Genomic DNA, 24,552 nt, shown 5'->3' on the forward strand with positions numbered 1-24,552 from the left:
TTTCTTTTCAATTTAATTGGCAACCCCTTCACTTTATCTAATGAACCCCGTCACTTTATCCAGTAATCCAGTCACTGTCTAGCATTGTTGTGTTTATTTCACCCATATCCAAATAATAAATAGCTAGCATGCAAATACATGTCCGGCAACCTATCACTTTTTTCAACAATCTAATGACAAGGACTTAGATAGCATGTTTGGCTTTATTGAGGCATATGTGGTCTGTCCGAAGACTATCAATAAGCCCTTTCTACCCTATCGAGACATGAATCACACTCTCATCTTTCCAACCGAGGAATTTGTTGGAGTGTACTTTGTCTATTGAACCCCGTCACTTTGTCCGACAACCCATCACTTTTTTCAACAATCTAATGCTTGGGTTGGATTGCAACATCGTCACTGTTTCTAGTGAACCCCGTCACTTTGTATAACTGAACCCCGTCAATTTGCACTACAACCCCGTCACTTTGTCTATTGAAACCCGTCACTTTGCACTGCTACTTTGTCACTTTGCTTATTGAACCCCGTCACTTTGCACTGCAACTTCGTCACTTTGTCTATTGAACCCCGTTACTTTGCACTGCAACTTCGTCACTTTGTCTATTGAACCCCATCACTTTGTTCGGCAACCCGTCACTTTTTTCAACAATCTAATGATTGGGTTGGATTGCAACATCGTCACTGTTTCTAGTGAACCCCGTCATTTTGTATAAGTGAACCCCGTCACTTTGCACTACAACCCCGTCACTTTGTCTATTGAACCCCGTCACTTTGCACTGCAACTTCGTCACTTTGTCTATTGAACCCCGTCACTTTGCACTGCAACTTCGTCACTTTGTATAAGTGAACCCCGTCACTTTGCATTGCAACTTCGTCACTTTGTCTATTGAACCCCGTCACTTTGTACTGCAACTTCGTCACTTTGTCTATTGAACCCCGTCACTTTGCACTGCAACTTCGTCACTTTGTCTATTGAACCTCATCACTTTGTTCGGCAACCCGTCACTTTTTTCAACAATCTAATGGTTGGGTTAGATTGCAACATCGTCACTGTTTCTAGTGAACCCCGTCACTTTGTATAAGTGAACCCCGTCACTTTGCACTACAACTTCGTCACTTTGTCTATTGAACCCCTTCACTTTGTACTGCAACTTCGTCACTTTGTCAATTGAACCCCGTCACTTTGCACTGCAACTTCGTCACTTTGTCTATTGAACCCCATCACTTTGCACTGCAATTTCGTCACTTTGTCTATTGAACCCCATCACTTTGTTCGACAACCCGTCACTTTTTTCAACAATCTAATGGTTGGGTTGGATTACAACATCGTCACTGTTTCTAGTGAACCCCGTCACTTTGTATAACTGAACACCGTCATTTTGCACTACAACCCCGACACTTTGCACTGCAACTTCGTCACTTTGTCTATTGAACCCCGTCACTTTACACTGCAACTTCGTCACTTTGTCTATTGAACCCCGTCACTTTGCATTGCAACTTCGTCACTTTGTCTATTGAACCCCGTCACTTTGCACTGCAACTTCTTCACTTTGTCTATTGAACCCCATCACTTTGTATAAGTGAACCCCGTCAATTTGCACTACAACCCCGTCACTTTGTCTATTGAACCCCGTCACTTTGCACTGCAACTTCGTCACTTTGTCTATTGAACCCCGTCACTTTGCACTGCAACTTCGTCACTTTGTCTATTGAACTCCGTCACTTTGCACTGCAACTTTGTCACTTTGTCTATTGAACCCCATCACTTTGTTCGGCAACCCGTCACTTTTTTCAACAATCTAATGGTTGGGTTGGATTGCAACATCGTCACTGTTTCTAGTGAACCCTGTCACTTTGTATAAGTGAACCCCGTCACTTTGCACTACAACCCCGTCACTTTGTCTATTGAACCCCGTCACTTTGCACTGCAACTTCGTCACTTTGTCTATTGAACCGCGTCACTTTGCACTGCAACTTCGTTACTTTATCTATTGAACCCCGTCACTTTGCACTGCAACTTCGTCACTTTGTCTATTGAACCCCGTCACTTTGCACTGCAACTTCTTCACTTTGTATAAGTGAACCCCGTCACTTTGCACTACAACCCCGTCACTTTGTCTATTGAACCCCGTCACTTTGCACTACAACTTCGTCACTTTGTCTATTGAACTCCATCAGTTTGCACTGCAACTTCGTCACTTTGTCTATTGAACCCCGTCACTTTGCACTGAAACTTTGTCACTTTGTCTATTGAACCCCATCACTTTGTTCGGCAACCCGTCACTTTTTTCAACAATTTATTGGTGGGGTTGGATTGCAACATCGTCACTGTTTCTAGTGAACCCCGTCATTTTGTATAAGTGAACCCCGTCACTTTGTCTATTGAACCCCGTCACTTTGCACTGCAACTTCGTCACTTTGTCTATTGAACCTCGTCACTTTGCACTGCAACTTCGTCACTTTGTATAAGTGAACCCCGTCACTTTACACTGCAACTTCGTCACTTTGTCTATTGAACCCCGTCACTTTGTACTGCAACTTCGTCACTTTGTCTATTGAACCCCGTCACTTTGCACTGCAACTTCGTCACTTTGTCTATTGAACCTCATCACTTTGTTCGGCAACCCGTCACTTTTTTCAACAATCTAATGGTTGGGTTAGATTGCAACATCGTCACTGTTTCTAGTGAACCCCGTCACTTTGTATAAGTGAACCCCGTCACTATGCACTGCAACTTCTTCACTTTGTCTATTGAACCCCGTCACTTTGTACTGTAACTTCGTCACTTTGTCTATTGAACCCAGTCACTTTGCACTGCAACTTCGTCACTTTGTCTATTGAACCCCGTCACTTTACACTGCAATTTCGTCACTTTGTCTATTGAACCCCATCACTTTGTTCGACAACCCGTCACTTTTTTCAACAATCTAATGGTTGGGTTGAATTGCAACATCGTCACTGTTTCTAGTGAACCCCGTCACTTTGTATAAGTGAACCCCGTCACTTTGCACTACAACCCCGTCACTTTGCACTGCAACTTCGTCACTTTGTCTATTGAACCCCGTCACTTTACACTGCAACTTCGTCACTTTGTCTATTGAACCCCGTCACTTTGCACTACAACTTCTTCACTTTATCTATTGAACCCCATCACTTTGTATAAGTGAACCCCGTCACTTTGCACTACAACCCCGTGCCTTTGTCTATTGAACCCCGTCACTTTACACTGCAACTTCGTCACTTTGTCGATTGAACCCCGTCACTTTGCACTGCAAATTCGTCACTTTGTCTATTGAACCCCATCACTTTGTTTGGCAACCCGTCACTTTTTTCAACAATCTAATGGTTGGGTTGGATTGCAACATCGTCATTGTTTCTAGTGAACCCTGTCACTTTGTATAAGTGAACCCCGTCACTTTGCACTACAACCCCGTCACTTTGTCTATTGAACCCCGTCACTTTGCACTGCAACTTCGTCACTTTGTCTATTGAACCCCGTCACTTTGCACTGCAACTTCGTCACTTTGTCTATTGAACCCCGTCACTTTGCACTGCAACTTCTTCACTTTGTCTATTGAACCCCATCACTTTGTATAAGTGAACCCCGTCACTTTACACTACAACCCCGTCACTTTGTCTATTGAACCCCGTCACTTTGCACTACAACTTCGTCACTTTGTCTATTGAACTCCATCAGTTTGCACTGCAACTTCGTCACTTTGTCTATTGAACCCCGTCACTTTGCACTACAACTTCGTCACTTTGTCTATTGAACCCCGTCACTTTGCACTGCAACTTCGTCACTTTGTCTATTGAACCCCATCACTTTGTTCGGCAACCCGTCACTTTTTTCAACAATCTAATGGTTGGGTTGGATTGCTACATCGTCACTGTTTCTAGTGAACCCCGTCACTTTGCACTACAACCCCGTCACTTTGTCTATTGAACCCTGTCACTTTGCACTGCAACTTCGTCACTTTGTCTACTGAACCCCGTCACTTTGCACTGCAACTTCGTCACTTTGTCTATTGAACCCCATCACTTTGTTCGGTAACCCGTCACTTTTTTTAACAATCTAATGGTTGGGTTGGATTGCAACATCGTCACTGTTTCTAGTGAACCCCATCACTTTGTCTATTGAACCCCGTCACTTTGCACTGCAACTTCGTCACTTTGTCTATTGAATCCCGTCACTTTGCACTGCAACTTCGTAACTTTGTCTATTGAACCCCGTCACTTTGCACTGCAACTTCGTCACTTTGTCTATTGAACCCCATCACTTTGTTCGGCAACCCGTCACTTTTTTCAACAATCTAGTGGTTGGGTTAGATTGCAACATTGTCACTGTTTCTAGTGAACCTCGTCACTTTGTATAAGTGAACCCCGTCACTTTGCACTACAACCCCGTCACTTTGTCTATTGAACCCCGTCACTTTGCACTGCAACTTCGTCACTTTGTCTATTGAACACCGTCACTTTGCACTGCAACTTCGTCACTTTGTCTATTGAACCCCATCACTTTGTTCGGCAACCCGTCACTTTTTGCAACAATCTAATGGTTGGGTTGGATTGCAACATCGTCACTGTTTCTAGTGAACCCCGTCACTTTGCACTGCAAATTCGTCATTTGGTCTATTGAACCCCGTCACTTTGCACTGCAACTTCGTCACTTTGTCTATTGAACCCCGTCACTTTGTTCGGCAACCCGTCACTTTTTTCAACAATCTAATGGTTGGGTTGCACTGCAACATCGTCACTATTTCTAGTGAACCCCGTCACTTTGCACTACAACCCCGTCACTTTGTCTATTGAACCCCGTCACTTTGCACTGCAACCTCGTCACTTTGCACTGCAACCTCGTCACTTTGTCTAGTGAACCCCGTCACTTTGTCTAGTGAATCTCATCACTTTGTAATATAACCTCGTCAATTCATTAAGTGGAACCAGGTCACTTTGTCCGGCAACCTGTCACTTTTTTCAACAATCTAATGGGTAAAAATGAAGCAGGTCCGAAGATCCAGTGGACCACACCGAAGGAAGCTGTAGTGATAATGACACCCACCGTTGAAACCTTTCTAAGGGCTATCGTGATTTATTTTTTTTACCATCCAACCTATTCATAAGGTCATGTAGACGTGGATGAAGTGGAAAAAAAATGTGATATTTGATCTGAAACTTATCCAGCTCCCAAGAAGTTTGTAATGGTGGACGTTAAATCCCCACTTTGTGGTCCACTTAAGCCCTTTACCCGTCTCATTTTTTTGGTTCATACTTTAAAATGATCTAAGATAAGCGATGGACGGCGTGGATAAAACACTTACATCACCCCGCCGTCGAGTCCCCGTACCCTTCTTATGCCCTGAAGATTTCTATAAAAAACGAAATGGCCTTGACATTCATATTTTATACTCTGGAAGAGTTGGAAGCTTGATACACGGGCACTCAGGAAATTTACTCAGGTCATATGTTCAAAGTCAAAACATTTTAATGGTGAAAGTCATGTTTCTCAGTCACGATCTCAAAGATCAGATTTGTTGAGAAATCCTAACCGCGGATTGATGGAAGCTTAATTTTTGTTTCCTGATGCATCTAAACCGGGTCCCGACAGTTTAATTTGAATTAATTTTAAGCCATGTGTGCATTTTTTAATAATTTCTAAGCACATGCATATCACCCATCACACACGGTCAGAGTATCTATTCTCTTCTATTTACAACTTTATATGTTTGCTACAATACATGCGGATGCACTGAAATTTTTGCCCAGCATCAGTTGCGTAACTAGGATAATCACTGCTATCGCTGATGTATGAATCCTGTGCATAGTTCTGCAGTTATAATATGGGCCTGAAGTATCCAAAGTTGACATTTCAAGCCTGCCTGGTAGATAACTAATTAATATAAGTGGGTCTGACCCTACAAACCAAATTTGTTGATTTTAATCCCACAGGGCTTCCTACTTTAAAGCAAGAATGAAACTTGATAGTTCAATTCATGCAATTCAAATCAAAACTTGTAGACTCCAATTGAACAATTTGAATTGTCCATTAAATCCAAAACACATTTAACGGGCCACCACAAAAAAAAAAAAAAAAAAAAAAAAAACAGAAGCCTTTATCAATCCTTGATTTGGCCCTATTACACCTGTTGCCTGATTTGGTTTTATTGTATTGATAGGATGATCCAATCCATAACTTGGATACTCTAATTGAAAAATCTAAACTGTTAACAGGCTACCATGCAACAATTGCATTCATTGGCCCTTTAAACAAAAAAAAAAAAAAAAACTCCTGAGAAGATCATCCCCAACCACATTTGAGCAGAAAGAGCTCCATATAGCTGTTATACTCCTTGCGAATTGTTATCAACCGACAAGCCTGTCAAAAGAAAAAAAAAATGAAAGAAATGAAAGAACTTAGAAACTTGCTTATGAAATGATTTATTTTGCACATGATTTTCTTCCTGCTTATGAAATGATTTATATTGCACATGATTTTCTTCCTGCTTAAAAATGATCATCAACCATAATTCAAGATACAAAATTGATGATTAAGATGATCTAATCCTAATGCACCCAATCAATGAAAGCAATAGTTTTCAAACATCCACCTAGCAGGACCTACCATGGTAAAAACTAATTAATCTTAAAAATGTTCTATGCACTACAATCTAGCCTTCGTGAATGATTCACTAACAACCTTGAATATCAGCTTGGAGCCATGAACATAGATTCTCCCTCTTACAGTACCTGTAAGATAGCAATCATATGACAGGCAGCCCCAATGCTTTCACTGATAAAGGAGAATTTTGGCCTGAATTCCATCCACAACAAGACCCATCATGAATACAAGCAAAGCATATTTGCATCCCGCAACAACTATGATAATAATAAAAAATAAAATCAAAGCACATACCTTCCATTAAAAAGAGCAACATGATTGTAAGTATGTTTCATACTACATGTCACATTACTGTGGTGTAATCATTTTGCCCAGCATCAGTTGTGCAACCAACTTTTTTCGTTCAAAATTCATTGGCCCCTGATGATGAAAGTGGATCGTAAGTATGTTTCATAAATTTTTTATAAGAAAAAGGAAAAAAAAAAAATATTTACCGAGTTGAAATCAAATATATCTCCACGGGAAAGACATTCCATAAATTTCATTAAGTAGACACCACAATCAACCCTGCTAATACCATACAAAGATAGATAAATATCGTTAAATAAGAGTAAATTCATATTTTAAATGGAAAATGACTTACGAATTTGGTTGCTGGGGGCATTCTTGGTCTATAGAGACAGTAAATCCATCACATTCTATTTCACAATTTGTACATAAGGCCATACATAACTTTTGTATCTCATTTTAAAATTTGATTTAAAAAAATTAAGAAACATAAGGAGAGGTTACTCACCATGTTAAGCACAATATACTTTTGAAGAACTTATCAACTTAAAGGGATAGACACCTGCTTAAGGACAAAAGATTACTGGTCAAAAAAATATTTTTTGTTCGTATAATAATCATGCAAGGGCATGTACTTCCATCCCTCAAAAAGCACATCCACGTAATTCTTAATTGTCTCAAAACTATTTGGTAAAATCCAAATCATCGAGGAATTTTGGCCATGATAAAATCCAAACAGTTACAACCAATGAAATGTTAAGATAATGTAAAATTGTTGCCTCAACAATATTCACATATTAGACATGTGGCCCAATGGTACTAGTCACTTGATCCTAATATATAGGTCTAGAGTTCAGACCATGGTGTATCTACATTAGTGTTTAAATATCAAATAGCATGTAGCTTAGTGTTCACCTATTTGAAGCATGAGGTACAAGCCACATAGGATTGTTCCATTTAGTAGATCTTTGAGGGGCTAATAAATCCATTGGGGCCCATTACATCAATGATGTGGATAACTGCTACAAATTGTACATACTACATGCATATCTTATTGATATCCTTGCTCAAGGATCATATAATTCCTCTTCCTGAATTACCATCTTTCTTTATCATATTGAAACATCAAGACTGCAGCAATAAGGTTGAAATGGCTATATTCCTGAATCAAGTTTCTTCAGCAAGACAAGCATACATTACAACAGAGAAACTGGAAAAGAAGTAAAGAGGTTTTGACTAGAGAGTGAGAGGAAGTCGTCATGAGTAGTTTCTTCAATGTCAAGTTCCGACACTGACCATAGGTGGTTCTGTAGCCAGTACCATGAGCATTGTCGAGGTTGGTTCGGTCTATCTCAGAGTCACATTTCTCATTTTGCTATCTGAAGAATATGGTTCTAACCATTGTTATGAACATCCAATTCAACAGTCCGTTCTTAAGGAAGCAGGCTAGCATGCTTTTATCCAGTAGGAATAAGATTTTCTAGTCTGTTTATGCTTGCTTTTTCATTTCCTTGATAAATTGGCATAACTCAATTCTTTCCAGATCATGTTACCGTATTTGCACATTTCCATGCAATTTTGTTGTCTGCATTTAATATGGATAATGAGCTAACTAGTTCAGAGAATTAAGGGCAAGCATGTTACTCACACCTGCCAATTTCTTCTCCTTGAAGACTATTTATGAGCTAACAGTTACTACTATTAGATCATGTTCATACGAAGAAAAAAAACAACATTATCTCATAAAATCTATTTATGGAAGATCAAAAAATTGTATGTAGACATGCAGGGATTTGTAGATTTTATCCATTTCTCTTAGTCTGAATGAGTAATTAGTTTCTGAAATGGTTAACAGCAAGTTTTCTGTTATGAAGCAGGAGGAAATTTACACTAGAATCTTTCTGTTAGTATGCAATCTTCACATATACTACAAAGAAATATGTACGAAATTCACTCTTTTTTTTTCTTACTTTGGATTGTTATCCTCTCATTGCAGCTTATGACCATTCTAAAGGAAATGCAGAAGCAAATGACAGATCGAGCATCTGGAGGTTCAAGATTTAGCAGAGTTGAGGCAGCCCTCAGCCTGAGCATGGAGAAATCTCTCAAGTCTAACTGTGATGCTCTGAGGAACCGCAATCAAGAGGAGAACAAGAAACAGAAGTTAGAACGGGATCGCATGAAGCAGATAACAAGTTCAATCTCGGGCTCTATGAACACGAAGTGTTCATCCATGTTCAAGAATACATTGAAGCAAGAAATTGCTGCAATAGGACCAGCAGGATCTCGCGCAATTACCCCAATTTTGGAGAAGACCGTTTCTTCAGCTATTGCTGATTCATTTCAGGTCAATTTACACATTTTTTTTTGTTTTTTTTAAATTATTTTTTTTAATGTTTATATATATATAAAAACTGGGATGTATATCATTTATATGGACAAAATTACAGTCAGGAGACCGCCCCGACAAAAAAAGGAAGGGGGTTGGGAAACCAAACAACAAAGAAAACCCCAGGACTAAAAGCAAACAAAACAAAAACCAAAAAGGAAAACAGGGCCTAGGAACGAAAGACCCCTAAGCCGACCTTATCCAGGAAAACGAGGCCCCTGACTACAAATTAAAGTGCAAGAAATCTTGCCTGTCTTAGTATTATTATTATTCCATATTATCAGTGTATGATTGACACATCCTTTTGTAGAGAGGGGTTGGAAACAACGCAGTGAATCAGTTGGAGAAATCCGTCAACTCGAACCTTGAAGCGACAGTGACCAGACAAATTCAGGCACAATTCCAAACATCTGGGAAGCAAGTTTTTCAGGCATGCATGAATAAATTACTGTAGATGAACAAATATGGAAGTAATATTCGTTAGATTTTGAAAAATATAGGACATATACTGTTCCCGGTTCATCTTTATTAAGCCTGACAAAGTATCAATGTGGGGTCATCATCCAAAGTGTTCATAGGGTGGGAGGCACTGCAGAATTTGTTTCCTCAGTGATGTAGAGCAGGTCGTGGACACTTTCATGTCTGAGATGGACCAGAGAAGGCCCGATCGAAGGCGGAAGTCATCAAGACCGTCAGAACCTTAAAACGGGCATATCTCGCAAACTGAAATGAGTTACTTGATGTACCATATTATGATTTTGGGGTAGGATGAACTACTTTACCCAACCAACCCCGCATAGCCGGGTTGCCCACGCCGAATTTGCAAGATTCCATCAGATCGACGGTCGAATTTTCTGTTTATTTCCCTTTTTACTATTTTTAGTAAGTTTTGGTTTGATTGTAACTTTTCATCAGTTGGGCTATAGGTGATGTGTCCAACATGAAAAGTGTTTAGAAAAATTAGGAGAATAATGTGGTTAAGCCACATAGGACACTTACTATAAATAGTAAATTTACTATTTGTAGTGAGTTATGAATTTTAGGGAGTTTTAGTTATAGTTTAATTTGAAGGAAGGATTTAGCATCTGGAGGTTTAAGATCGAGCAAAACTAAGACATTGTGATGATATCTTATGATGGAAAATGGATTCACTTGAAAGGGGTTGGAAGCGTACCAGTTAAAAGAGCTCAATCCACCTTTGATTGCTTTAAATTGCTAAGAACTTTATTTAAATGGATAATCTTTTGTATTTTCCAAAGTTCCATGTAAGTAACTATATATATATATATATATATATATATATATATATATATATATATATATATAGCCTTGTTTACGATCCTCCTTAAATTACATTGGAACCAAGGCATAATTCCTATTGGCCAATATATGGTCCTTACTAATTCAACTCAAATAACTGTATTAAGGTTTTCATATCAGAAAAAAGAGAATGGAAACCAAATAAGATTCAATCACACTCAATTACTAAAATTCAGGATCTTCTACACATCTGAATGCCAAAAATGCGAAACTGTGTATTGTGTACCATCCTATAATTTGCTGGCTGGACTTGTATGTGTTGTAGATTCAGAAAATGAAGAGCCATCCATGTTTCTTGTCTGTGCTGTAGATTCAACTTCAAAGACTCTTATGCCAACTCACATTACCACTAGCACCATTGATCTTGTCCTCTTTTGGTGGGTAAGATTCTGTACCTGTCATTTCATTTACCCCTTCTTCCGGAAAACTTAATCCTCTGGTTATCAATCTTGTGAGATCCAGGGCTCAGTGTCCCCTCAGTATTGGGAATTACCTTCCTCTCCTTTAGCTTAATGAATTATCATCATCCTTCCAAAAAAATAAAAAAAAGAAGAATAAAAAAAGATTCTGTACCTGTCATTAATCTCTAACGAAAGAACTTTTTATTTTTCTTTCTGAGAATTAGTGAAGGGTTTTTCATAGTAAGACAACTAGTACAAAATAGGGAAAGAGTTGCCATTACAGAGCAGATCATCAACATGTGCTGTGGCTGAGGTATTGGCCATGACATTACCTTTTCCTTTTCATTTGGGTAAACTAAATGTTCAGCCTATAAATGGTAAATCTTCTCAAACATAACAGATGGCGGCCAAGGCTCCAATTGGTTGTGGGAAGACGTTTCATTTCTAGAATCACTCCTTTTCAATGGGCATTTACCCCCACCTCCAAGAAATCCCCCATTCTCATTGGCCCGGATAACATCAAAAAATTGAGCATTTATCATCATTCACCTCCAAGGACTCCATGTGCAAACAATCAAAATTCACTCCAACCATGATGAGCTTCCATATTTAAGATTCTCCTTCATTTTCTTCGGAATAAATCATGATCCTTGTTAGCAATACTCAAGTTTAAAATCCTTATTTTAATTTAATTTTATTTTTTTAAGCGTAAATTGACTAAATGTTTAAAACTCTGTATTTTTAGCAAGATAGGCATTAATAAATAAATATTTGGACATACCAAAATAAAACTCCATATTTTAAAGAAGATGGGCAGATAGTGAAGATTTCAGAAGAAACAGATTAATTTGTATGGGGAATACTTCCAAAGGAAGGATTTAACAGAGGCAAAAGATAATATTAACCCACTATTCGATTACCTTTATAATAGTTGCTTATACATTTAGAAATTTTAACCGTTTTAGTTGAAATATTCACCCTTAACCTTATTTTAAATATAACAAACCCATATGCATATATAGCTGGCTTTTTGTTTTTTTTTTAAAAATTTTTTTTTTTAAATTTTTGTTTTTTTTCCATTTTATTGAATTGGAACCATGTTAAACCCAAACTTTTCATTCTCCGTATTTCTGGGTTTTTGCTTTCTTTCTTCTACCAAACTTTGACTAAAATTTTAATGATAGAGACCTATTTAAACAAGAACATTTCCCCCTACTATTCTTTTGACGTCTTGTGTTTGTTAAATATGGTCTTGAGTAACTAAGCATAGCCCATGTTAGATGGAGCCACCTCATAGAATTCGTGTATAATGAGGTCTTGTTTTATCATATAAATATTGTTAGCGCCTCTCAAAACTCCTGTCGGGGAGAAAAATCAATGTTCTAATGTTATCTGCCTATCCTACTCATTCTTCAGATTGATTTGCAAGCGATTCTATGAGTTCTTCCTCTTCCTCTGAGTCAAGGAGTCCTGCTATCCCTTCTCCAATAGCTAGCATGCGATATTGGAAACAATACCTCCCAGAAGCTAGATTGGATGGTAGACGTTGTTGTTGTTGGGTCTAAAACCCAGCTTCCTGCTGACGTGTGGCTGCAGCCACCATGAAACAAAAATCAGCAACTTTTGGAAGAAGAAGAAGAGAGAACAGCAACTGTCTTTTTTGGAATAAGAAAATCGTATTACACTGCTGCCTATTTATAGGCTTTCTTATTGTGTGAAATTACTAAACTATCCCTGTCTAGATTCATCCTAGGGGTAGCTAAATAAAGAAGAAATAATCCAGAGAAATCTAGAAAGAAATCTACATAGCTAGCAATCTGATCTTAGAAGAAAAAAAAATCTAATCTAACAGCTTGCTGCACACGGTTTTTGGATTTGCAGGTATCACCGTATCTAACATATATGCTAAATGTGTCAGTTGGCAATGCTTTGGTGAAGATATCTGCCACTTGCTCAGTGGTGTGACAGTATTCCAGCTTTACCAATTTCTGCTTTACTTGATCTCTAAGAAAGTGATATCTTGTGTCGATGTGCTTGCTCCTTCCATGCTGAACTGGATTTTTGGTAAGTTTAATTGCCGACTTGTTGTCCACATATATAACAGTGGATTCCTCTTGTAGATGCTTCAGCTCCTTTAGCAGATTCCTTAGCCAGATCGCCTCACATACAGTGGATGAAGCTGCTACGTACTCAGCTTCACATGTGGACAGGTCGACCACACTCTGCTTCTTTGAATTCCATGTAAATGCTGTCGACCCAAGATAGAAAGTATAGCCTGTGGTACTTTTTCTTTCATCTTGGTCACCACCCCAATCACTATCAGAGTATCCATACAACATCACTTCATCATCGTATGGATAAAAGAGACCGAATTCAATAGTCCCTTTGATATACCTCAGTACTCGTTTTGCAGCTAGCCAGTGTGACTCTTTTGGGGCTTCCATATACCGGCTTAGAAGCCCAACACTGTAGACAATATCTAGCCTAGTGATTGTGAGGTACCTTAAGCTTCCGATTAGGCTCTTAAATAGGGTTGAGTCGACGTTTCTTCCTTCTCCATCTCTTGTGAGCTTCAGGCCTGTTGTTACAGGTGTATTTACGGCTTTACAATCGACCATCTGAAACTTCTCAAGAAGTTCCTTTGTGTACTTCTTCTGGGATATGTAAATGCCGTCGACTTGTTGCTTCACTTCAATGCCCAAGAAGAAAGACATCAATCCACCATCAGTCATCTCAAACTCTTTGAACATAGCCTGCTTGAATTCTTCAAACATCGTCTGGCTGTTCCCAGTGAACAGCAGATCATCAACATCTAAACAAGCGATAAGGATATCACCACGGGCATTCTTCTTTGTGTAGACTGCATGCTCATACGGACATTTGACGAAGCCATTCTCTTGAAGATAACCGTCAATCCGTGCATTCCAAGCACGGGGAGCTTGCTTCAACCCATACAGGGCTTTCTTCAGCCGATACACCTTGTGTTCCTCCCCTTGCATGACAAAGCCTTCAGGCTGGTCAACGTATACTTCTTCTTCGAGTACCCCATTTAGGAATGTAGATTTCACATCCAGTTGGTAGATCATCCAACTGTGATGAGCTGCAAGGGAGATAATCATTCTTACAGTGTCAAGGCGAGCAACTGGGGCGAAAACTTCTTCATAGTCTACCCCATATTTCTGTTTGTAGCTTTTTGCTACGAGCCTTGTGTTGAGGGTCAAATATTGCATATCAGACCCAGTTGCTGCATAGTTTTACAAGCATGATACCGTTTAATGGCCTGATTTAATTGTGTTTGTGATGCAGAGTGTATTTACGAGCATGGACTGAAAAAGGGTGGTAAATGCATGGATTTGACGCTCTAGGAGCACCAAGGCAAGGAACAGACTCTAGAAGACCAAGAGCGACGGAATTATACACCAGGGGTCCGCGAAAATCGAGGAATTGAAGCTCAAGTGGCCTGAAAAGTGTCCAGAATGCAAGATCATAGGGTTCCCACCATCTGATCAGTTCGAAACTTTGTACGTGGCTTGAGGACCATAAATAAACCGTACACGTAAAATTTCAGCCCCTGGATCACTGTGGAAGTGGCCCAACGGACAGATCAACCCCTTTAATCATTATGTGGGGCCTGCCTGATATCCAGATATGCTTCAAAATTGTTCAAGACTGTTTAAACTACGTGTCAAAGCGGATGGACGGAGCGGATTTCTCACGATCATCACAGTGGACTCTGTATGCACAGCGCGTGTACATAGTGCACCGCTGCCCGCGCCGCACCGGACGGTTAGCCCGGTCAAAGACAGGCTGACCCGTCTTCTTCTTCCGCATCAACAGCGGACGGACGCTGTCCGTCTGTTTTTCATTAGTGGGCCCCATCCATCACAGGTATCGGAAATCAGAACCGTCCATACGCTCTGCAAGGTGACTAACACCGTCGCCTAGCTTTCCTTTTTGGCCCATGCACACACACAAAGGCAGATTACCTGATAAACGTCAGATGGACGGTGGAGTAAGCTAGCTTATGGACCACATCGATTTTCTCCAAAAAATACTCATTTTCGGAGGGTTTTTCGTCCTGAACCTAGTGGACGGAATGGATTTCTCAAAATACATCACTGTGGGGTCCACCGACCATCACAGTGCTCAAACGTGCAGGCTCTGTTTCACAACAGAGCCTGCGGCGGATCGTTGTGGGCCACTCTCTGAGGCGATCGGTTCAATCTGGACCATCTAGTGGATTCCAAAGAGGCCTGGAACCATCACCTAGGTGGAAGTTTTCTAAGAATCAACGTGTAGCGGATTTCTACCGCCGAAACTCATGATGGACGGCGGAATACAATATCCAGTGGGCCATACAAGAACCTGCAAAAATCACTCTTTCCTGACTGGATTTCCACGAGGATTCCAATGGACGGCGTGGATTTCGTTGACAAAACCGATTATGGGCCCCATCAGTAGCTCAGCGCAAGTTTTGCGCAGACAAAGTCTCCAAGGAGAACATGGACGCTGCCGTGCGTAAATGGGTCTTTGGCACTCTCCGTCTGCAGGAAGGATAAAAGGAGAGAGGAAGTTTGGAGGGCTGGCATCGAGAGAGAGCAGGGTGTGCTCGGTCTTGGGTTTGGGCAGCGTGAGGAGGAAAGGAAGAAAAAAATAAAAGAAGAAAAGAAGGAGGAGTGCTCGGTTGGAGGATTGGCTGCTGGGGAGTTTTGGAGGGCTGGCACGTGAGTGAGGAGCTGTTTTGGGACGTGGCTGGAGGCAGCGTTTTGAGGAAAAATAAAAAGGGATTTTCAAAGAGGAAGACAGGAAGCGCTGGAGCAGAGGCCGGTTTTGCTGGGTTTTTTTCTCTCTCTCCTTCTTGTTCTTTTCTTTTCCTTTTTATTTTTATTTTGTTGTTTAATCAGCCCATCCATGTGTGGCTAATCCTTTTAGCTAGGGCTAAGAGGTGAAGCCTGTAGCGAGATGGGAGACACTATTTCCTGCTTTTCATTTAAATTTATGAACTGAACTTGGTTTTGAGTTGATTATTAAAAGAATATCTTCTCAGTCTTTAATGGTCTGTTGTGACTGAAATTACAAAGGGTTTGCAATGGCTTTGAATATCTTTTTTTTCTCTTTTGATGTTTATGACGTCAGGAGGCCCTGTTGTTCACCATCGTCTCCTGGGCATGGTTGGATGATAGTATTCTTCCTAACTTTCATGTACTTTTGATTGGTTGGTAATTAGTTTAATCCTGTTGTTTGCTTTGTCTCTTGGGCATGGTGAGATGATGGAATCCATTCTAATTCATATACCTTTCATCTCTTGAAAACCAGATCAAGTAAGTTTGAATTCCATAATCCTTGATGCAGGCATAAGATCTCCCTGATCGCTACAAGTGGGTCCTCTGAATCCCTAGTTTCCTTACTCTGAATTCCTTAAGTTTTAGATAATTATTCCTTAAATTCTATTGGTTTAGATCACATCTTAGTCTAGTTCTAGTTCTACTTGGTTTCGGATAACGTACAGGTATCAGTCCCTGTGGATTCGACCTCGGTCTTACCGAGTTTATTACTACATCACAACCCTATACTTGGGGAGTGAACAAGTTTTTGGCGCCGTTGCCGGGGACTGACGGTTACGTTTTTCTGAAATTAATTAGTTTTAGAGTTAGGTTAAGATTAGGATTTTACTTACTTTAGGATAGAAGTTTTTATTTTATTTTATTCTATTTTTAGAACTTAACCTGTTTTCCTGTTTTGTAGGATCCTGACATAAGTTCTTAAATTGGTAATTCCTTCCTAATTTCTCTACTTTTTCTGTTTTTAGAATTAAGGTTTAAATTTTAGAAATTTTCTAACTCTAGTATCCTCCCTTCTGTAGGAAATAGTTTATTTTTAAAAATTAGGTTATTTCTTTCCTTTTTAGAAATTAACTTTCTATTCTTATTTTAGTAACTTTCTAATTTAACTCTTTTAAAATCTAATTTGTCTCCTAATTTATTTTTAGAATTTTTGTTTAGAAACTAACCTTCCTATTTTGTAGGCCTTTAAGATAGAAATTTCTAATTCGGTAAGCTCCTTCCCTACTTTCTATTTTTCAGTTCTCTTTTAATAATTTACTTTCTAGTTTAGATCTTCCGTAATTTACTTTAGAAATTTTCACTTTCTTTTAAGAATACCTTCTTTTAGAAATTAATTTATTGTTATTTTTCTTTTAAAGGATCATTCTTCTCTTTTTAGAATCTAACTTATTTTTGTTTTATTTTGCAGGTTTTTAACTTAGGACTCCAATTTGGTAATTTCTTTCCAACTCTCTCTTTCTTTCTAGATTTTCTTTCCCTTTCTTAGGATTAGGTTTTTAATTGAGGGCTGCGAGTGTTTTCATGCCCAAGTGGGCCCGTGACGACACTCGACGTCTCTTGACTGAAGGAGGATTGGTTGAGGGGTTGACTATCCATCGCAGGACTAGACACCGCTCGAAATCCCCTGAGTTAACTGAAGTTATGGTTGAAGACCAACCTCCTCTACTTCCACCCAGGGTGGAGGATACCCAAGATGAGAATGAGGTGCAACAAGTACCCCCGCCTCGTACTTTACGAGATTATCTACAACCGGCGGGAGTGAGTATGCCCTCATGCATGATTTTTCCTGAAAACACAGGACAAATGGACATCAAGCCAGGAGTTATCCAACTCCTTCCCAAATTCCATGGACTTGAATCAGAAAGTCCATATTTACATTTGAAAGAGTTCGATGAGATTATAGCTACATTATGTTTTCCTAATGTATCTGAGGATACAATTAGGCTGAAACTCTTTCCTTTTTCCTTAAAAGAGAAAGCTAAGAGAGGTTGTTGAGGGTCAAATATTGCATATCAGACCCATTTAGTACATGGATTTACAAACATAATACCGTTTAATGGTTGATTTAATTGTGTTTGTGATGCAGAATGTATTTACAAGCATGGACTGAAAAAGGGTGGTAAATGCATGGATTCGACGCTCCAGGAGCACCAAGGCAAGGAACGGACCCTAGGAGACCAAGATCGACAGATTTGCACGTCAAGGATCCAAGAAAATCGAGAAATTGAAGCTCAAGTGGCCTGAAAAGTGTCCAGAATGAAAGATCATAAGGTTCCCACCATCTGATCAGTTCGAAACTCCATATGTGGCTTGAGGACCATAAATGAACCGTACACGTGAAATTTCAGCTCCTGGATCACTGTGGAAGTAGCCCAACGGACAGATCAGCTCATTTAATCATTATATGGGGCCCGCCTGCTACCAGGATACACTTCAAATTTGGTCCCCACGGTTAAGATAAGATGGAGCAACGATTGGATGGATCGGATCTCTGGTATAGATCACCATAGGACCCACACAAGCAGTGCATGTGCACAGCTTGGAAGGTACCGTCGCGCACCACATGAATTCGTATCGGTCAGCATTGCGCAGACCGATGAATTCCGCGAGAATATCAGAGACGCAACAGCGTCTTCGACGTTGTTTCCGGGCGTTGATTGTGGGCCCCACCCATCTGGTATTATGATAATCTGGACCGTCCAATCGACCAATAGGTGGGGCGTAACCCTCACCTAGATGTCCTATTCATCCCATCATGCACACACATGTAAAAAAAAAGATCGAACGGAAGATGGACGGTGGACTGAACCAGCAAGTGGGCCACACTGAAATCTAACCAAAACCGTCCCTTCTTGAACAGTTTTTTGTCCTGAATCCAACGGACGGATTGGATTTCCCAGAAAAACAGTGAAGTGGGCTCCGCCATTGTCACAGCGTCAGATGACGCTACTCTGTTTTTGCGTCCGGAAAACCCGGATTTTTCGTGCGGTTCTGGCCCACCACAGTTGATCAGAGGCTTGATCCAAACCATCCATCGTGTATCTTGTCCAGAGATCTCCCAAGGGACGTCATCTACTTGGAAAGAATGGGATGGAAGTGGAAGTTTTCCCTTCCGTTTTCTTGGCTGCAAAACGCCCCTACGCTCCAACCTTGCGTAAATTCACCCTCCGCAGCCTATTCCTTCTCAGACTCAGCCTCTCCACGGCCATACGCACCTGCCTATAAGGGAGGAAGGGACGGAAGAAAGAAAGAAGGAAAAAAGGAAGAGAGTACAGGAGAAGACAGGGAACGTGGAAAGCAAAAGAGGCTTTGCAGCAGCAGGTGGGTTTTTCTATAGGCAAAGGTGCCGTAGGGACATGTAAATGTGGTCTTTTCCTGGTCTTCAAGGGCTATCTCTATCTGGTTGTAGCCCGAATACCCGTCAAGAAAACTATAATAGGAATGACCATCTAACCTTTCCAGGTTGATCAATGAAGGGCAAGGGAAAGTGGTCTTTCCTCGTGACGGTATTCAACTTCCGTAGTCAATGCACATTCTCCAACCAAGAGTGACTCTAGTTGGCACGAGTTCATTATTAGCATTGGCTACGATGGTGATTAGGACTTCTTAGGGACCACTTGAGTTGGACTCACCCATTGACTATCGGATATAGGGTATATAATACCCACGTCCAAGAGTTTAAGAACCTCGGCTTTAACCACTTCCTTCATGTTTGTATTTAGTCTACGTTGTGGTTGCCGAGCGGTTTTTGCATTATCCTCAAGATATATGCGGTGAGTACAAATCGAGGGATCAATTCCCTTGAGGTCCGCTATCGTCCATCCTAGGGCTCCTTTATGCTCAATGAGAGTAGATATAAGCATACTCTCCTGTTCTTTCTCTAGGTGAGCAGAGATCACCTAATCTCAAACTAATTCTAAAACTAATTAATTTTAAAGAATCGTAACCGTCAGTCCCCGGCAACGGCGCCAAAAACTTGTTCACTCCCCAAGTATAGGGTTGTGATGTAGTAATAAACTCGGTAAGACCGAGGTCGAATCCACAGGGACTGATACCTGTACGTTTTCTGAAACCAAGTAGAACTAGAACTAGGCTAAGATGTGATCTAAACGAAATAGAATTTAAGAAGTAACTGTGGAATAATTATCTAAAACTTTAAGGAGTTTAGAGGATGGAAACTAGGGATTCAGAGGATCCACTTGTAGAGATCAGGGAGATCGTATGCCAGGATCACAAATTATGAAAATTTACTGAACTGCCATTGATATAGGTTTCAAGAGATGAAAGGTGTATGAATTAGAATGGATTCCATCACCAAACCATGCCTGTGAGACAAAGCAAACAACGAATTAATCTAATTATCAATCAATCAACATGCCATGAAGGTCGGAAAGGGTCTTGTCATCCTACCATGCCCATGGGATGATGAATAACAGGGCTTCCTGACTTCATATATAAAAAGGAAAAAGAAATACTCAAGGCCATTGCAGATCCATTGTAATTTCACTCAACAGATCATTAAAGACACGAAACATTCCTTTAATTAACTACAAGCAACATCAATTCAGTTTAAACCAAAAGAAGGCATAAGTAAAGACTCCCATCACTTTACAAGCTTCACCTCTTAGCCCTAGCTAAGAGGTTTAGCCTAGCGTGATCATGCTAGAATCAGAGGAGAAAAACATCAAAAGAAAGGAAAAAGGAAAAGGAAAAGGAAACAAAGACCGGATGTCTCTTGCTCTTGCAATCGTCAGTCACATCCCTGCCACGAATTTCTTCTTCCTCACGTTCTTCTCGGCTGCACCCCCTACAAAAACTCTCCGCCCCTCATGCTCACATCCAAAACTGTCAGCCGACGTGCCAGCAGCCAGACTACCTGCACTTTAAACCTCAAGACAACAAAAACCAAAAAAACTCTTCCCAGCCGTGCAGCAGAAAATGCACTGCCCTCCTCCTCTTTTCACGTTTCAACCAGATCCAGTCTTCTGCTCCACTCTCTCCGTTTTTCTCCTCCTCTTCGAATCCTCTTCTTCCCTCATATAGAGCAGGAGGTTGTGCGGAAGGCCGGAGTCCGCGGACGACTTGGCTGCGGAGACGCCGTTTACGCACAGCAGCTAGATCGGAGTCTTCCCCTATTTTTCTTCTTGCTTTCTTTCTAAGAGGAGAACGTCCTCTGGGAGGTTTTTGGCAGACCTACATGATGAACGATTCAGATCATCCGTTCGATTGCCCCCATGAGCGCACAACCTGCCGCAAAAGCCGGACAGAGTCTGGCTGCGAAACAGGGTGCGTAATGCTCTTACACTGTACTGATGGTGGGGCCCACATCACTTTTGTTTTGAGATCCACACCGTCCATTCATATCAGCTCGAAAAAACAGGTAGGATTCACTATTTTTGGATAAAAATCGGTGCGGTCCAGGGATGATTTCATTCAGCCGTCCGTCGCACGTTTGGGGCAGCTAGAGATCAATATCCATTGTATCGTCAAATTCTGTCGCCTAGGACTTAGTGAGCAGGCCGTTATGGACTCGATGAATGGCTTGGATTCTTTATTTGGCCAATGGGTGGGGCCCACAGGAAAGAGCCGCAAGATTTTCTTCCTTCCGCAGGGAGGAATTTGAATCGGAGAAGGAGAGCTCGGTCAGCGCTTGCTGACCGAGGTTTGGATTTTTGGTGCGCGCCCGGTGCACCTGCACAACGTGTACGTGCACTACTGTATGGGTCCCACAGAGATGTTTGTGAGAAATCTACTCCGTCCATCTGGTTCTTCACACGATTTAAGGCATTGAAACCGAAGATGAGGTGTATCCAAAGATCAGGTGGGCCCCAGATCAGAAATTTGTGGGCTGATCTGTCCGTTGGGCCACTTTCACAGTGATCCAGGAGCTGCAATTTTACGTGTACGGTTCATTTATGGTCCTCAGGCCACGTATGGAGTTTTGAACCGATCAGATGGTGGGAACCTTATGATCTTGCATTCTGGACACTTTTCAGGCTACTTGAGCTTCGGTTTCTCGATTTTTCTGAGTCCCTGATGTATAATTCTGTTGATCTTGGGTCTCTGGAGTCCGTTCCATGCTTTGGTGTCATTAGAGCGTTAAGTCCATGCTTTAAGCACCCTTTTCGGTCCAGGCTCGTACATACACTCTGCATTACAAACACGATTAATCAGGCCATTAAGCGGTATCATGCGTGTAAATCTATGCACTAAATGGGTCTGATATGCAATATTCGCCTTGGACAAATTTAGGTCCTACACGATCAGATCCAAGATCATTATCTACACAGATCATACGGCACTCAAGTATCTTCTTTCTAAGAATGATTTTAAGCCCCTCTTGATAAGATGGATCCTTCTACTCCAAGAATTTGATTTGGAAATAAAAGATAAAAAGGGAGTAGAGAACGTAGTGGTGATCACCTTTCTCGCCTTAATACCTCGATTCCCTTGAGGCGACCCATATCAATGACATGTTCCCGATGAACATTGTTTAGAGTCTCCCATTCACCTTGGTTCTGATATTGCTAATTATCTTGCTACAGTGCCATACCGACATAGTGACTGCGAAGATAAGAAGAAATTTTTCACCGAGGTGCGCAACTTTTCTGGGGATGATCCTTACTTATTTAAATATTGCCCGGACCAAATTCTAAGGAGATGTGTACCGGACGATGAGCATCAGAGCGTCATCTCCTTTCATCACTCTCAAGGCTGTGGTGGTCACTTTTCGCTAAAAAGACCACGGCCAAGATTCTGCAGTGTGGCTTTTATCGCCCACTATGTTCGGGGACACTCATGAGTTTTGCAAAGCTTGTGAGCGTTGTCGAAATTGGGAGCATTGTCCGTCGAAATATGATGCCTTTGAATCCCATCCTTATCATTCAAGCATTTGATTGTCTGGGGCATCGATTTCGTGGGACCATTCTCCCAATCGTTTGGAAATCTGTATATTTTGCTCGCCGTGGATTATGTCACTAAATGGGTTGAAGCGATTCCGTGTCGAAAGAATGACCATCGCACGGTCATTAAATTCCTGAAAGAGAACATCCTTTCTCGATTCGGAACGCCTCGAGCCATCATTAGTGATGGGGGCTCACACTTTTGTAATAGACCATTCGAGAGCTTAATGAAGAAATACGGTATCTCTCATAAGGTGAGCACCCCATACCATCCGCAGACAAGTGGACAAGCTGAGATTTCCAATAGGGAGATTAAACACATTTTGGAAAAAACGGTTAACCCAGATCGTAAGGATTGGTCAATCCGATTGACCGATGCCTTATGGGCATACCGCATCGCATTTAAAACTCCTATTGGAATGTCTCCCTTTAGACTTGTCTATGGGAAGGCATGTCACTTACTGTGGAGCTGGAACATAAAGCATCGGGCGATCAAAAATCTTAATTTCAATCTGACAATGCTCGCTACGCAAACTGCAATTGAATGAACTTGAAGAAATCCGGAACGACGCATACGAGAATTCGAGAATTTACAAGGACAGGATGAAGGCGTTTCATGATCAACATATTCTACGAAAATCATTCACACCAGGCCAGAAGGTCCTTTTGTATAATTCTCGATTACATCTCTTTCCGGGTAAGCTTCGATCTCGTTGGACCGGCCCTTACATTGTTGTTACTGCTTATCCTCATGGGGCCGTCGAGATAAGAGATCCCGACAATGGCAAGGAGTTTAAAGTAAATGGACATCGTTTAAAGCCATTTGTCGAGAAATTTGATTCAGAGGACATGTCCATGCCTCGACTGCTCCTGTTTACCAGGATTGATCTCCTAGTCTGATGGAGGTATAGGTAGGTTTATCGCTTTCATAGGACTAGAGCTGTTGCTTTATTTGTTTGGCTGAAGATGGTAAACTTAGCGCTCCTGGGAGGCAACCCAATTCGTCATTTCATTTTATTTTTATCATTAGTTAGTTCAATGTTTGTGGGTAACATTTCTACAAACCCTCACGAGACTACAACTCGTCCACTAGGGGTAACCTAGGGGTTTAAAGGCTTGTTGCATATGCTAAATGCAATCGAGAGCACCTACGAAAGTGGTATAGGTAGGATTTTATTCTTGTTAGTTTTGTGTCACTTTCTCTCTCGTGCTGACCGGATTCCATGCTGCGATCTCTTGGAAAGTCTCTCACGATTCATCATCCAGGTACTATCTTCCCTTCACTCTTTCTTTACTTTTGTTGTCCTATGCGCATTCCATACTCATATCCTTTACATTGAGGACAATGTAGCTTTTAAGTTGGGGGTGGGAGATTAGGTTACCTAATCAGTATTTTCTTGAGCAAATGAGCAAAAATTGTAGAGGGAATTCATAAAAAAATTCTTCCCACATCATAAAACGATTACCCTCAGTAAAGCGATCATGAACTTTGCCCAAAAGGAAGATGAAACATTCTTCCAATGTTGGGAAATGTTCAAAGATTTGGTCAGTTCTTGCCCACAACACGGATTTGAAACGTGGCGCATTACAAATTTTTTCTATGATGGATTGACATCTGAGACAATGTGTAATGGAGAGTTCATCAACAAAGATGTTGACGAGGTATAGGATTACCTCGATAGTCTCGTGAAAAAACACAATCATGGGACTATTACCCAATGGCGAACACCACGTCTAGGCCGACTCAATTAAAGGAGAAAGGTGGGTTATATCTTTTGAAAGAAGAGGA

The 24,552-nt window shown here is 40.9% G+C and overlaps 1 protein-coding gene, 1 long non-coding RNA gene and 1 other non-coding gene across 3 annotated transcripts; 1 reads left to right on the forward strand and 2 right to left on the reverse strand.

The window, feature by feature from the left end:
* Window positions 1-6,956: 6,956 nt before the first annotated feature.
* On the reverse strand, window positions 6,957-7,339 carry LOC131233042 (uncharacterized). The gene is made up of 3 exons (XR_009165067.1): window positions 7,263-7,339; window positions 7,114-7,186; window positions 6,957-7,039 (listed from the first exon to the last, which is right to left on the reverse strand). It is a non-coding gene; the product is annotated as an uncharacterized LOC131233042 (long non-coding RNA).
* A 1,412-nt stretch (window positions 7,340-8,751) lies between these two features.
* On the forward strand, window positions 8,752-9,750 carry LOC131232299 (enhancer of mRNA-decapping protein 4-like). The gene is made up of 3 exons (XM_058228539.1): window positions 8,752-8,814; window positions 8,904-9,254; window positions 9,607-9,750. Exons 1-3 carry the CDS (start codon window positions 8,752-8,754, stop codon window positions 9,748-9,750), a joined length of 558 nt encoding a protein of 185 aa, XP_058084522.1.
* A 14,477-nt stretch (window positions 9,751-24,227) lies between these two features.
* On the reverse strand, window positions 24,228-24,334 carry LOC131234108 (small nucleolar RNA R71). Its single transcript, XR_009165519.1, has one exon. It is a non-coding gene; the product is annotated as a small nucleolar RNA R71 (small nucleolar RNA).
* Window positions 24,335-24,552: the final 218 nt, after the last annotated feature.

Source organism: Magnolia sinica, chromosome 18 (assembly GCF_029962835.1).
Source record: "Magnolia sinica isolate HGM2019 chromosome 18, MsV1, whole genome shotgun sequence".
NCBI lineage: Eukaryota > Viridiplantae > Streptophyta > Magnoliopsida > Magnoliales > Magnoliaceae > Magnolia > Magnolia sinica.

Bases quoted from the DNA above. Each gene is read 5' to 3' on its own strand.
- LOC131232299 (XM_058228539.1), top strand. From the start codon at position 8,752: ATGGTTAACAGCAAGTTTTCTGTTATGAAGCAGGAGGAAATTTACACT. The intron at 8,815-8,903 runs GTATGCAATCTT...CTCTCATTGCAG, and splicing joins ACACTAGAATCTTTCTGTTA to CTTATGACCATTCTAAAGGA. The intron at 9,255-9,606 runs GTCAATTTACAC...ATCCTTTTGTAG, and splicing joins CTATTGCTGATTCATTTCAG to AGAGGGGTTGGAAACAACGC.